The 13,454-nt window shown below is 37.5% G+C and overlaps 1 protein-coding gene across 1 annotated transcript in view; it reads left to right on the forward strand.

Annotated features, from left to right (window-relative positions):
- FLVCR1 (FLVCR heme transporter 1) overlaps positions 1-13,051 on the forward strand; it is a 37,740-nt gene extending 24,689 nt beyond the window's left edge. The window contains exons 6-10 of the mRNA XM_025429888.3: positions 7,221-7,331; positions 7,884-7,989; positions 8,182-8,293; positions 9,823-9,890; positions 10,043-13,051. Of these exons, the coding sequence (XP_025285673.1) occupies positions 7,221-7,331; positions 7,884-7,989; positions 8,182-8,293; positions 9,823-9,890; positions 10,043-10,120 (475 nt within the window). The 3' untranslated portion in view covers positions 10,121-13,051. The remainder of the gene's footprint in view (positions 1-7,220; positions 7,332-7,883; positions 7,990-8,181; positions 8,294-9,822; positions 9,891-10,042) is intronic.
- Positions 13,052-13,454: the final 403 nt, after the last annotated feature.

A 13,454-nucleotide genomic window follows, 5' to 3' on the forward strand; every position in this document is an offset into this window, starting at 1 on the left:
ACAGGAGTATTTTTCTTTTCTGTGGGTAAAACCCAGAAGTGGAATTACTGGATCATTAGTAATTCTATTTTTAATTTTTTTCTATTTTTAATTTTTTTAGGGACCTCCACAGTGTTTTCTATAGTGGCTGCACCAAGTTACATTTAACAGCAGTGTATGAGGGTTCCCTTTTCTCCATATTCTTACCAACACTTGATATTTCTTGCATTTTTTTACAACATTTTTTTTTTAAAGATTTTATTTATTTATTCATAGAGACACAGAGGCAGAGACGCAGGCAGAGGGAGAAGCAGGCTCCAAGCAGAGAGCCTGACGTGGGACTCAATTCAGGGTCTCAGGATCACGCCCTGGGCTGCAGGTGGCCCCAAACCGCTGCACCACCGAGGCTGCCCTCTTGCATTTTTTTAAAGATTTTATTTTTTATTAAATAAGCTTATGCTTTTTTCTTTTTAAGATAGATTTATTTATTTATTTATTTATTTATTTATTTATTTATTTATTTATTTATTTTAGACACACAGAGAGAGAGAGATGCAGAGACACAGGCAAAGGGAAAAGCAGGCTCCATGCCGGGAGCCTGACCCGGGACTCAATCTTGGACTCCAGGATTGCGCCCTGGGCTAAAGACAGGCGCCAAACCGCTGAGCCACCCAGGGATCCCCTTTAAGATTTTATTTATTTATTTATGAGAGACACACAGAGAGAGGCAGAGACCTAGGCAAAAGGAGAAGCAGACTCCCTGCAAGGAGCCTGATGCAGGACTTGATTCTGGATGCCAGGATCAGGACCTGAGCCGAAGGCAGATGCTCAACCGCTGAGCCATCCAGCCATCTCTTTCTTGCATTTTTGATACTAGTCATTCTGACTGGTGTGAGGTGATTTCTCATTATGGTTTTGATTTGCATTTCCCTGATGGTGAGTGATGTTGAGTATCTTTTCATGTGTCTGTTGGCCATCTGTATGTCTGCTTTGGAAAAATGTCTATTCAGGTACTCTGCCCATTTTTAATAGAATTATTTGGGTTTTTTTGATGTTGAGTTGTATTAGTTCTTTTTTTTTTAAGATTTTATTTATTTATTCATGAGAGACACAGAGAGAGAGAGAGGCAGAGACATAGGTAGAGGGAGAATCAGGCTCCCTTGCAAGGAGCCTGATGAGGAACTTGATCTCGGACTCCAGGATCACGCCCTGAGCCAAAGGCAGACGCTCGACCACCTCATGAGCCATCCAGGCCTCCTGGATTCCTTTTATTTCTTTTTCTCGTCTGTTGTGGCTAAGACTTCCAATACTGTGTTGAATGAAAGTGGTGAGAATGGATATTTTTCTCTTGTTTCTCATCTTAGAAAAACTTTTTAGCTTTTTATCACCGCGTATGATGTTAGCTGTGTTTTGGTCATATTTGGCCTTTATTATGTTGAAGTATATTCCCTTTAAACCCACTTTATTGAGAGTTTTTATCATGAACGAATGTTGAATTTCATCAAATGCTTTTACTGCAACTATGATCATACATTTTTATTGTTCATTTTGTTAATGTGGTACCTCACATTGATTTGAAGATACTGAATCATACTTGCATCGATGGAGTAAATCCTACTTGATCACATATTGACCACATACTGTTGAATTCCATTTGCTAATATTTTGGTTGAAGATTTGCAACTATGTTCATCAGGGATCTTAGCCTGTAAATTTCTTTTTTGGAAAGCCTTTGTCTGGTTTTGGTAGCATTGTAGTGCTGGCCTTAAAAGATGAATTTGGAAACCATTCCTTCCTCTTATATTTTTTGGAATAGTTTGAGGAGTATAGATATTAACTCTTCTTTAAATGTTTGGTAGAATTCACCTGTGAAGCCCTCTGGTTCTAGTCCATTGCCTGCTGGGAGTTTTTTTATTACTGTTTCAATTTTGTCACTAGTAGTTAGTCTTTAGATTTTTCTATTTCCTCCTGATTCTATCTTGGAAGATTCTGTGTTTCTAGGAATTTCTCCATTTTTCTAGGTTTTCCAGTTTGTTGGCATATAATTTTTCACTTATTCATAGTATTCTCAAAATCCTTCATATTCCTCTGGGGTCAGTTGTAACTTCTTTCATTTCTGACTTTATTTACTGGAGTGTTCTCTTTTCTTGATGAGTATGGCTAAAGGTATGTCAATTTTGTATATCTTTTCAAAGAACCAGCTCTTAGTTTCATTGATCTTTTCATAGTCTTTATGTCTTTTATTTATGTTCTGTTCTTTATTATTATTATTTTTTTCTGTTCTTTATTATTCTTTACCTTCTACTCACTGTGGATTTCTTTCTTTTTCTAGTTCCTTTAGGTGTAAGGTTAGATTGTTTGGAATTTTTCTTGCTTCTTGAGGTAGGCCTTTATCACTATAAGCTTCCCTTTTAGAACTGCTTTTTCTATGTCCCCAAAATTTTGAACCATTGTGTTTCATTTGTTCTAGATATTTAAAAAATTTATTTTTGGTTTCCTCATTGTCCTATTTGTTGTTTAGTAGCATATTGCCTTGCTTCCACGTCTTTGTGTTTTTTCCAGTTTTTTCTTGTAACTGATTTCTAGTTTCATACCATGGCAGTTAGAAGAGATATGCTTGCTATGATTTCAGTCTTCCTGAGTTTTTTGAGACTTGTTTTGTGGCCTAACATGTGATACATCTTGAGGTTTTTCCATGTATACTTGAAAATAATGTCTATTTTTCTGGTTTTGAATGTCATGTTCTCTCTATATATGAAGTTCATCTGGTTTAAATATGTTGCTCAAAGCCACTGTTTCTTTCTTTTTTTTTTTTTTAATTTTTTTTATTTATTTATGATAGAGAGAGAGAGAGAGAGGCAGAGACACAGGCAGAGGGAGAAGCAGGCTCCATGCACCGGGAGCCCGACGTGGGATTTGATCCTGGGTCTCCAGGATCGCGCCCTGGGCCAAAGGCAGGCGCTAAACCACTGCGCCACCCAGGGATCCCAAAGCCACTGTTTCCTTGTTAAGTTTCTGTTTAATGTTTAATGTTAGAAGGAGCATTAAAAAGTGCCCTACTATTAGTGTATTACTGTCAATTTCTCCCTTTTTTCTGTTAATATTTGCTTTATATAATTAGGTGCTCCTATCTTGGGTGCATAGTTACTTGCAATTATTATATCCTTTTGTTGGATTGATCCCTCTATCATTATGTAGTACCCTTGTTTGTCTCCTGTTATCACATTTGCTTTAAAGTATTTTTTCTGACCTAAGTATTGCTATTCCAACATTTTATTTTGCTTCCATTTGCTTGGAATATCTTTTTCCATACCTTCACCCTCAATCTGTATGTTTCATAGGTCTGGAATGAATCTCTTGGTCACAGCAGATAAGTAGGTCTTGTTTTTTTATCCATTCAACTTTTGTCTTTTGGTTGGAGCAGTTAGTCCATTTACATTTATTTTTTTTTTAAGATTTTTAATTTATTTGTTCATGAGAGACACAGAGAGAGAGAGGCAGAGACACAGGCAGAGGGAGAAGCAGGCCCCCTGCAGGGAGTCCCGATGTGGGACTTGATCCTGGGTCTCCAAGATCATGACCCGAGCCAAAGGTAGACGCTCAACCACTGAGCCACCTAGGTGTCCCCTGCCCAGTCCGTTTACATTTAAAGTGATTGTACTTTATGTACTTACTTCCATTTTGTTAATTGTTTTATGATTATTTTTGTAGTTCTCTGTTCCTTTCTTCTTTTGCTCTCTTCCCTTGTAATTTGATGACTTTCTTTTAGTGTTATGCTTGGATTTCTTTCCTTTAATTTTTTGTGTATCTACTATAGGTTTTGGGTTTGTGGTTACCATGAGATTTGTGTATAACGTCATATATACACACACACATATATATATATGTACATATATGTGTGTGTGTGTGTGTGTATATATATATATATATATATATCCAGTTGGTGGTTGCTATTTTAAGTTGGTGGTAGCTTAGTTGAAATACATTTTAAAAGCACTACATTTTTACTCTACCCTCCATGTTTTGTTTATATGAAGTCATGTTTTATATCTTTTTATTCTTGTATCCCTTAACTAATTTTTGTAGATATAATTGATTTTGCTACTTTTGTCTTTTAGCCTTTATAGTAGCTTTATAAGTGATTGATCTACTACCTTTACTATATGTTTGCTTTTACTAATGAAATTTTTTCCTTTCATAGTTTTCTTCTAGTTATGGCGTTTTCTATTCTGTTTAGAGAAACTTCTTGTTAGGCTCATTTAGTGGTGATGAACCCCTTTAACTTGTGTTTGTCTTGGAAACTCTTTATCTCTCCTTTATTTCTGAATGACAGCCTCGCCAGCTAGAATATTCTTCATTGTGGGTGTTTTCCTTTCAGCACTTTGAATATATCAGGCTACTTCCTTCCGCCCTGCAAAATGTTTGCTGAAAAATCAGCTGATAGCTTTATGGAGTTCCCCATGTACCTCAGTATATACTTTTCTGTTGCTACTTTTAAGATTCTTTATCTTTTAGTTTTCACATTTGACATGAATTATTTGACATTAATTATTATGTGTCTTGGTGTTGTCCTCCTTGGGTTCATATTCTTTGGGGTTCTCTTTGCTTCCTGGAAGTGGATGTCTGTTTTTTTTTTTTTCTCCAGGTTGGGGAAGTTTTCAGCGCTTATTTCTTCAAGTACGTTTTTGTCTCCTTTCTCTCTTCTCCTTCTCAACCCTTATAGTGCAAACGTTAGTATGCTTGATGTTGTCCCAAAGGTCCCTTAACCTCCTTATTTTTAAAAATTGTTTTTTGTCTTTCAGCTTGGGTGCTTCCCACTACCCTGTCTTCCAGATTGCTGATTCATTCTTCTGCATCCTCTAATCTGCTGTTGATTTCGTCTGGTTTGTTTTTCATTTCAGTTATACATTCTTCACCTCTGATTTTTTATATATATATTTTTTCTATCTCTGTTGAAGTTCTTAGTGAGTTCGTCCACTTTTTCTCTCAAGTCTAATGAGTAACTTTATGAGCATTACTTTGAACTTTTTATCAGGTAGATTACTTGGTTTATTTAGCTCTTTTTCTGAGATTTTTGTCTTGTTCTTTTTTTTGGAATATATTCTTCTCTCCCATCTGTCCTCCTGTGTTTGTTTCTCTGTATGAGGTGGAACAGCTATCTCTTCCGGCCTTGAAGGAGTGGCCTCACGTAGGAACGTCCCCTGTGCAGACTGTGTGTGCTGGCTGCTTTGGATGGTCAGCAGGAGCTGGATTTGGTCTAGGCCAGAGGTCCTGGGGTACTCCATGCTGGAGGCCATCCTGGTGAGATGGCTGGAGCTGAAGCACATTTTGGCTGGGTGGTGCCAGGGCCTTCATGCCAAGTCCATGTCGGCAGGATAGCTGGACCTGGAGTAGGCATGAGCCAGGGGTCCTGGGGCATTTGTAGGGTACTCTGTGTCCTAGCTGCCCTGGCAGGGTGGCTGGAGCTAGAGTGAGTGCTGGCTGGGGTTCTCTGTACTGGGGCTGCCCAGGTGTGACAATTAGACCTGGAAAAGATGCAGTCTGGGAAGTCTCCCCTTGTAGGACAGATGGCTAGGTGCCTCTACTCTGTTCCCTTCTATGCTCTCAAGGGGGAGGAGAAATGTAAACAGTGGCTGTCACCAGCATCTCCAACCCCAGAGTGAATTCTACAAGTTCTCCTACTGTTTGGTGGATACTCTAGGATTACTAAATGGATTTCCTTCACTCATAGTCTTGTTGCCCTCTAAACTGCTGTTTTGGTTTTGGTTTTTGCTGTGCACCAGGGCAGGTGAATCTGCAAGGACAGCTCAGTGATATCTCTCCCTCCTGTAGGTCATAGGGTCTGCAGTGGGGTTGCCATTGTCACCCGGCTCTATCTTTCCTGGTGTTCTGTATGTGGTCCCTCTACCCTTTATTCTGCAGAAGCTGTTCAATCAGTCCTCAGTTCTTCTTCAGGAGGAATTGCTTTCTCTGCAGTCTGTGTGTCTGTGGGAGGACATGAATTCAGGGTCTTCCTAGGCTGCCATCTTGGGCTTTTTAGCCAAGAATAGCTACATTTTTTTAGCAGGCAGAATGTTCTCATCTGCTTGAGCAAAATGAATCAATGGAACTGTGAATAAATGAATGGAATGAAATAAAATGAATGAACGAATGAAATAAGGAGCTGTCACCTATGTATCCTATATGCTTTCAAGGCCCAAGATATAGTTGATATCATCATGGAAGCTCTTCCAAAGCCCTCTCATGTTGGAATTCTCCAAGATAGCTCTCCCATAATTTAAGACAGCACTTGCTGTGGCTTTATTATTATGAAATGGTAGCCTAAACCCATTCAATCTGTAGATGAAGGGAACATATATAAAGGTTTAAAGTTATTACTAGTCTTTGGTCCACTTTACAATTAGAAAATTTGATAGGCATAGCAATGTGTTTTCTCTTGCCCAGATTTTGTTCTCAGAGTAACTGCCATTCATTCACCAAACTTATTTTGTGGGCATAGTTCAGCTAGGGATTGTGACAAACAGTATAGGGTCTCTGTCCTTGAGACATTTGTGGTGTAAATGGGGAAAATAAAGCATTCATATATGAAAAATAATAACATAACAGCCTAAAATAGATGTCATATGCCCAATAGATGTCTGTCATTGGACAATTATGTAGATACTAAGATGGCAAGGGAGTTTAGAAGAAGAGACAATTTTCTAAGTTGCAGTGATTAGGAAAGGCATCTTGGAAGAGATGGAATTTGACCGTGATGGTGAGATATAGATAGGGAACTATCCCACTCAGTGACACAAAAATGATTTTATCCATATGAATATTCCTTCCTATCTGAACATTGGATATGTTTTGTTGGTTGCTGCTGTTGAATCTTAAATGTAAGCTTTAAAGTCCATGCTTTGGTGGAAACATTTTCCATACAAAGGAAACCCAATTTTTTTTTGTAAGATTTTATTTATTTATTCATGAGAAACACACATAGAGAGAGGCAGAGACACAGGCAGAGGGAGAAACAGGCTCCATGCAGGAAGCCTGATATGGGACTCGATCCCAGAACTCCGGGATCATGCCCTGAGTCAAGGCAGACACTCAACCGCTGAGCCACCCAGGCATCCCTAGGGAAACCCAATCTTGAAAACAAAGGAATTTGTTACTGTATGAACAGAGCAATGGTTAGCGACATGATTTTTATATATCTAGGAAAATCGGACAAAATACTAACAATTTTGTTTTTGTTTTAGACAGACTACTCTGGTAGTTTACATTTTGTCTTTTCTGGGAATGGTTGTATTTACTTTCACGTTGGACCTTGGATACATTATCATTGTGTTTATTACTGGAGGGGTACTCGGGTAAGCATCATATGTGTTTAGGAGGGTGATAGCATGCTGTTACAATTCTGAAGTATTACTACTGTGGTTTTAAATTTTTAGTTCATTCAAATGCCCTTTAATATTTTAAACTTTAAAGAATCTATCCTGTGCGTATAAATCTATCCATGCATATAAATATTTTAAGTTTTAAGAATCTATCCTATGCATATATATGAGTAATTTTTAGGAGTAAAAAAAGTTGTTTATGTTTTTTTCGTATATATGATAAGTGAAAAATGGATTAGCCTTACTTAGTCTGGGTAACTCTATTTAGTTAGAAAAACAATTGACTTAGCAAATCAGAGGTATATTTTTCTTAAAAAAAGAAAAATTCAGGAACTGCTTTATTTCTCAGTTCTTTTGTCTTTGGGCTGATTGGCGAATAATAATAGGGCTTTACTTAGACACATTAAGTTCAAAATATTCCGTTATTTGATCACTAGAATAGGCCTGAGAAGGAGAATGATTGCCTCAACATGTGATACTGTCCCTCAGTGAATTTTCTCTATAATTTTGGATTTATTTTCCCAGTTTCTTCATGACTGGTTACCTCCCATTGGGTTTTGAGTTTGCTGTTGAAATCACTTACCCTGAATCTGAAGGTACCTCATCTGGTCTTCTTAATGCTTCTGCACAGGTAAATCTCTGAGTTCTCTTAAATCTGAGGTGATTTATTTGCTAAGTAATATAGTGGATGAAAAATTTCACCTTTCGATGAATGCTTCTAGAAGCTAGATCATATGAATAAAATAGGAAAAGTTCTGGGGAAAACATTTGCACTTATTTCAAAGAAGCAAATTTAACAATAATTTCTCCTACTTTATTTTAGATATTTGGAATTTTGTTCACATTGGCTCAAGGGAAGCTCACGTCAGACTATGGTCCTAGGGCAGGGAACATTTTCCTCTGTATTTGGATGTTTCTAGGCATCATTTTAACAGGTAAATTAGGGCATTTTCCTGGCAAAAGTACTTATGTCATATTGTCTTTATATTTAATTTTCATGTATATTGATTCTCAGTGGCTTAGCAGAACTCAAGGGGGAAAAAAGATTAAAAAATAGGATATTACTTGTTTTTTTCCAAGGATATGAATCTATTAATTCATTTTTCATATTTTAACTTTAGTACTGTCACCATGCATAAAAAACAAAACCATTGTATCAAGAGTCAATAAAGATCTGGAGTGGGCAGACTTGCTTCGCACTAGCTGTGTGACTTTACACAAGTTACTTAACCTCTCAGATCCTCCTTTTCTCATTCATATAATAGGGTATTAAAAAGGTGGTTCATGAAACTCCTAGCATAGTGTCTGGCACCTAGAATGTGCCTAATCATGTTAGCAATTATTATAATGTGTGGTGGTGGAAATGGCACGGGGAATGTTCAGCCAATTCTTATTTCTTAGGTATTATCAGAATAGACATGGGCAGGAACAAGATACTGCCCAACTGCTGGAGGAAGAGCACATAAAAGGACTTTTATCCGTGGTTTGTCCAGGCACATTAGCGTAAAAATGGATTTAGACACTCACGTAGGCTTCTCCTGTCATCTCACTTTGCTAATTTCTTTCTGGATTCCTCTTCCCTATTCAGACGGCAGTGTAAACTCTCTTGTGCAGGCTACACGGTACTTACCAGCCAAGCCACATATCCTGCCTCCCCTTTGTACTTGCTGCTCCAGTGATTCCAAACTACCTCTGGGTCCAGCTTCCTGGCTATTCTATTCCTGTCTTGCATTCTTTGCATATACTGTTTCCTGCCGGCCTAGAATGCCTTCCTCTCTCTTATCTGCTTGACAAGTTCCTTCTCATCTTTCAAGTTTCTTTCTTTCTTTTCTTTCTTTTTTTTTTTAAGATTTTGTTTATTTATTCATGAGAAAAAGAAAGAGGCAGAGACGGAGGCAGAGGGAGAAGCAGGCTCCCTGCGGGGAACCCCATGCGGGACTTGATCCTGGGACTGCAGGATCATGCCCTACGCCAAAGGCAGATGTTCAACCACTGAGCTACTCAGGCGTCCCTCATTTTTCAAGTGTCAATTTGCATGTGTCTCCCTCCTCTGGCAAGCCCTCCTGGATTTTCTCTGGACTGACATAGGCATTTTTTTTTTTCTCGCATGCTCCCACTATACCTTCTACATACCTGTGTTGTTGCATTTTATCCTCCAGTGTATAATTGTTTGCATGTCAATATTCCCTTAGATTGGAGGGTGCTCTAGGGAAAGAATTGTGTTTTTCATCTTTGTATCTTTGGTTCCTAGCATCGTGTATTTGTTCACTAATGAATGACTTGCTAATTCAGTTAGTGGCTTAGAGAAGCACTGGCATTTTTTCATGCTACAAGGATGCTATTGAATATTATGGTACTACAGTGTGCTAAATGTGACAGTATCAAAAAAGACTTTGTTCTGTTTACAGTACAAAGACTCTTCCAAAGACTCTTTGGTAACTCCATTGATGTTTCTCTGTTTCAGCATTAATCAAGTCTGATCTCAAAAGACACAATATAAATATAGGAATTGCAAACGGTGATATTAAAGCTGTAAGTAATAATTTTTTATGATTATGCTATTGAGAAATGTGTGAAATCAATCTGTCTAGACAGCTATTTTGGGTTTCCGAGCCAACTGTTGATCTGTCATAATGGCATATACCAGATGCTGTAAGTTTCTTTTATCTCCTGATTCTTTCTAGGTACCAGTTGAAGATAGTCCCACAGACCAAGAATCAAAAACCATGATGATGTCCAAGCAGTCAGAATCGGCAATTTGAAGTGAAAAAAGAAGTTAACCTCATGTGGTAGATGAGTAGTAAGGCTTGGTTTATATGTACGAGAGATAGATACTTAACTTGAAAATTATTATGTGACCTCTGAATACAGTTACTGTTTTCACCTTCATATTAACGTGAGCAAGATTTTGCTTAAAATATTTTAAGCTTAAAATATTTTGGCTCACATCGTAATAACACTACCATTTATCTACCAAGCATCCCATTGTTAATCTATTGTCGATCAGAATGTAAGCTTCTTAATGTGTACTTTCCAAAAATTTTTTCTTTTTTATAGAAAGTGGAAGGTCAAAAGGCTTTCTAAAATGATAATGTGGAGGTCTAATCCCTTTAAGTCACATAGGAGTACATAGAATTTAGAACCAAATGTGCATTATATTCCTAATTAGCTCCCTTTCCATTATTCTGACCAACTGTCCAATCTGCCTCAGTGGGAGATACCAACACGGCACTTCTGACCCCCTAAAGGATAGCACTGGGATGAGACTTCCACGGAACCTCTAAGATTTTTCCATTTTCTTATATTCTTGTTAAACAAGGCTTTGTTACATGTACTGTTAGTGGCTGTCAAAACTGTTCTGTGTACACATTGAACCCATGACTTTGGTCTTAGACTTGTGTTCTAATTAAGCTAAGGAGTACAGACATAGGCTCATTGTCTTGAGCTCTCTGCACTACCTTCCTATCACGGTAGGATATGCTAATACTATTTTTTCACTCCAACTTGAAATAGAGGGATTTTGTACCCACTGCCTTGTCCACTATCTTTTTTTCAGTGCAGGCATACCTTGGGGATATCGCAGGGTCAGCTCCAGACCATTCAGAATAAAGCAAATATCACAATAAAGTGATTCAAATGAGTTCCTTGGTTTCCCAGTACATATAAAAGTCAGATTTACACTCTTCTGTAGTCGATTAAGTGTGCGGTAGCCTGGAAGAACAATGTACATACCTTATATGAAAAAAGACTTATTGCTAAAAAATGCTAACCATCACCTGAGCTTTTAGCAAGTCATAACCGCTGATTACAGATCACTATAATCAATATAATAATAATGAAAAAGTTTGGAAAATTGCAAGAATTACCAAAATGTGACACAGACACAAGCGAGCAAGAGCTTTTGGAAAAATGGCACCAAAAACTTTCTTGATACAGGGTTGCCACAAATCTCCAACTTGTTTAAAAAAACAAAAAACAAAAAATGCAGCATCTGTGAAGGGCAATACATCAAAGCATAATAAAATGAGGTATGCCTGTGTATGACTTTCAAGCAAGAAAATTCCATCCTCTGTGTTGTTGGCTTTCTCGTGATTTCTTGTATCGCACCTCATAGCGTAATACTTTGGCTTGAAGGTTGTGAAGATAAAGAAATTGATGGTAACATAGCCCTCGTGTTTTCATTTGGTGGAGACCTCTTGAAAGGGTGTCTTTGTTCTGCACTATCGTTTGTATGACCGTTCTCCTTCGAGGAATACACTGTGTCCAGGTGCATGCTCCCTCAGTGTGTTGGGGGAATGTATTCTTTTCTTCACCAGAGTGTACCCGGTCTCCATACTGTTGGGAAAAAAGTCTGCTGTTTTACATGCTCAGGGTAAGGAACAGAGGACCAAATGTCTTTCTACAGTGCCTACCACTGCGTTTTGTTTACAATAAGAATTTAAATGTTGTTCCTGTCCTGACTTTCTAAGCTGCTAGGGAATATCTTTACAATAATGACATATACACAACCATAATATGTACATTATGTCCACATCAACCCTAAAAAAAGCTGGTCAGGGGATACCCTTGAATATTCTTGGAAGCAAATTAGCAATTCCGATTTGGGCATTTTATATGCATCACCTTACATTAAAATTATAATGTTCTTTTTAATCAAGCGACAGCAAATTATGTAGAATTTTACCCTGGAGAATCGTCACTGGGAGAACCCAGCTGGGAATCAGGAGCTCTGGGTCTGTGACCTGGATCTGTTTCTAGGTGTCCCTGTCACTCTCCGGCCAGCATTTTTCTCATCCATAAAATGAATGTATTCACTTTGATCTCAAAGATCTTTTTTGAAAAAAAAAAAAAGATCTTTTTTGAGTCTTAAATACCGTTCACCATGCGGTAGACCAAATCACTGAGCCACAGGAACTTAAATCTAGCTAGAGAAGTATCCCCTGGAGAATTGAATGAACAGCTGTGATTGATACTTTGTGGGTATGGGGAATTTACAATTGTTTTTTTTGCTTTTTTATTCAGTTGATGATAGCTCAAGCATAATATGCTGAATCATTAACTTCCTTAGACAATTACATCGCAGGTTTTATGGCCAAAAATATATTCTAAGATCCCTCTTAAATAATTATTTTTATTTTTAAACCATCAATTGTTTAAAATAATCATGTACTTTTTGAGTTTCTGAGCTTTTGACAAAAATTACAAATAAAAGTTAGGAGACATTGTTTCTGAAAAGCATACATATCTGTCATGTGTATCTCTGTTGATTAGAAAAAGGATGAAATATGATATCATAAAACACAAAATAGATTAATAATTTTTTCTATATTTTGAGTTAAAGTTGTCTATAACATGTCAGACAAGAATGTCATAATTCTGTCTTGGAAAATGGAGTTGGGTAACCAGCACTTGAGTGAATTTTAATGAAATGATTTTAGAAAGAAATTGGATGCTTTCAAAAGCAGTTTCATTTATAAATATTGCAAAAACAAAAACACTAGCTTTTGCCTTTTGTGAAGGTTGGGAGAAAATTTAAAAATATGTTTATGTGTAAACTCAAGAGAATTGCCAGAAGAATGTATGTCTGTATTAAGTCATCTTTCATGTTCTAAGTTTTGCTTTTTGTACTATTTGTCTGTATGCTCATTCTTCAGTGTTTCAGACCTGAAATAAACTTATTTTTTTAATGTTAATTTTGTATGGCTTTTTTTTTTTTTTTTTAAGGTCTGATGCTTAGGTACATAGGTACATATGGGGACTAGAAGATTTCAAAATGAGCCAAGGAGAGAGTGAGGTGTTTTGTGGAGCACAAGGAGACAAAGACCACCCGGGTCAGGGCCAACACAGCAACATAATAAAGGCTTTTTTTTTTTTTAGGATTTTATTTATTTATTCATGAAAGACACAGAGAGATTCGCAGAGACATAGGCAGAGGGAGAAGCAGGCTCCCTGCAGGAGCCTGATGTGGGACTCAATCCCAGGACCCCGGGATCACACCCTGAGCCAAAGGCAGATGCTCAACTGCTGAGCCATCCAGGCGTCCCAATATATAAAAAATGTTTAGCAGAAAGCTTGATGTAGCCAACACTCAAAAGT

The sequence above is a fragment of the Canis lupus genome, chromosome 7 (assembly GCF_003254725.2).
Source record: "Canis lupus dingo isolate Sandy chromosome 7, ASM325472v2, whole genome shotgun sequence".
Classification (NCBI taxonomy): domain Eukaryota; kingdom Metazoa; phylum Chordata; class Mammalia; order Carnivora; family Canidae; genus Canis; species Canis lupus.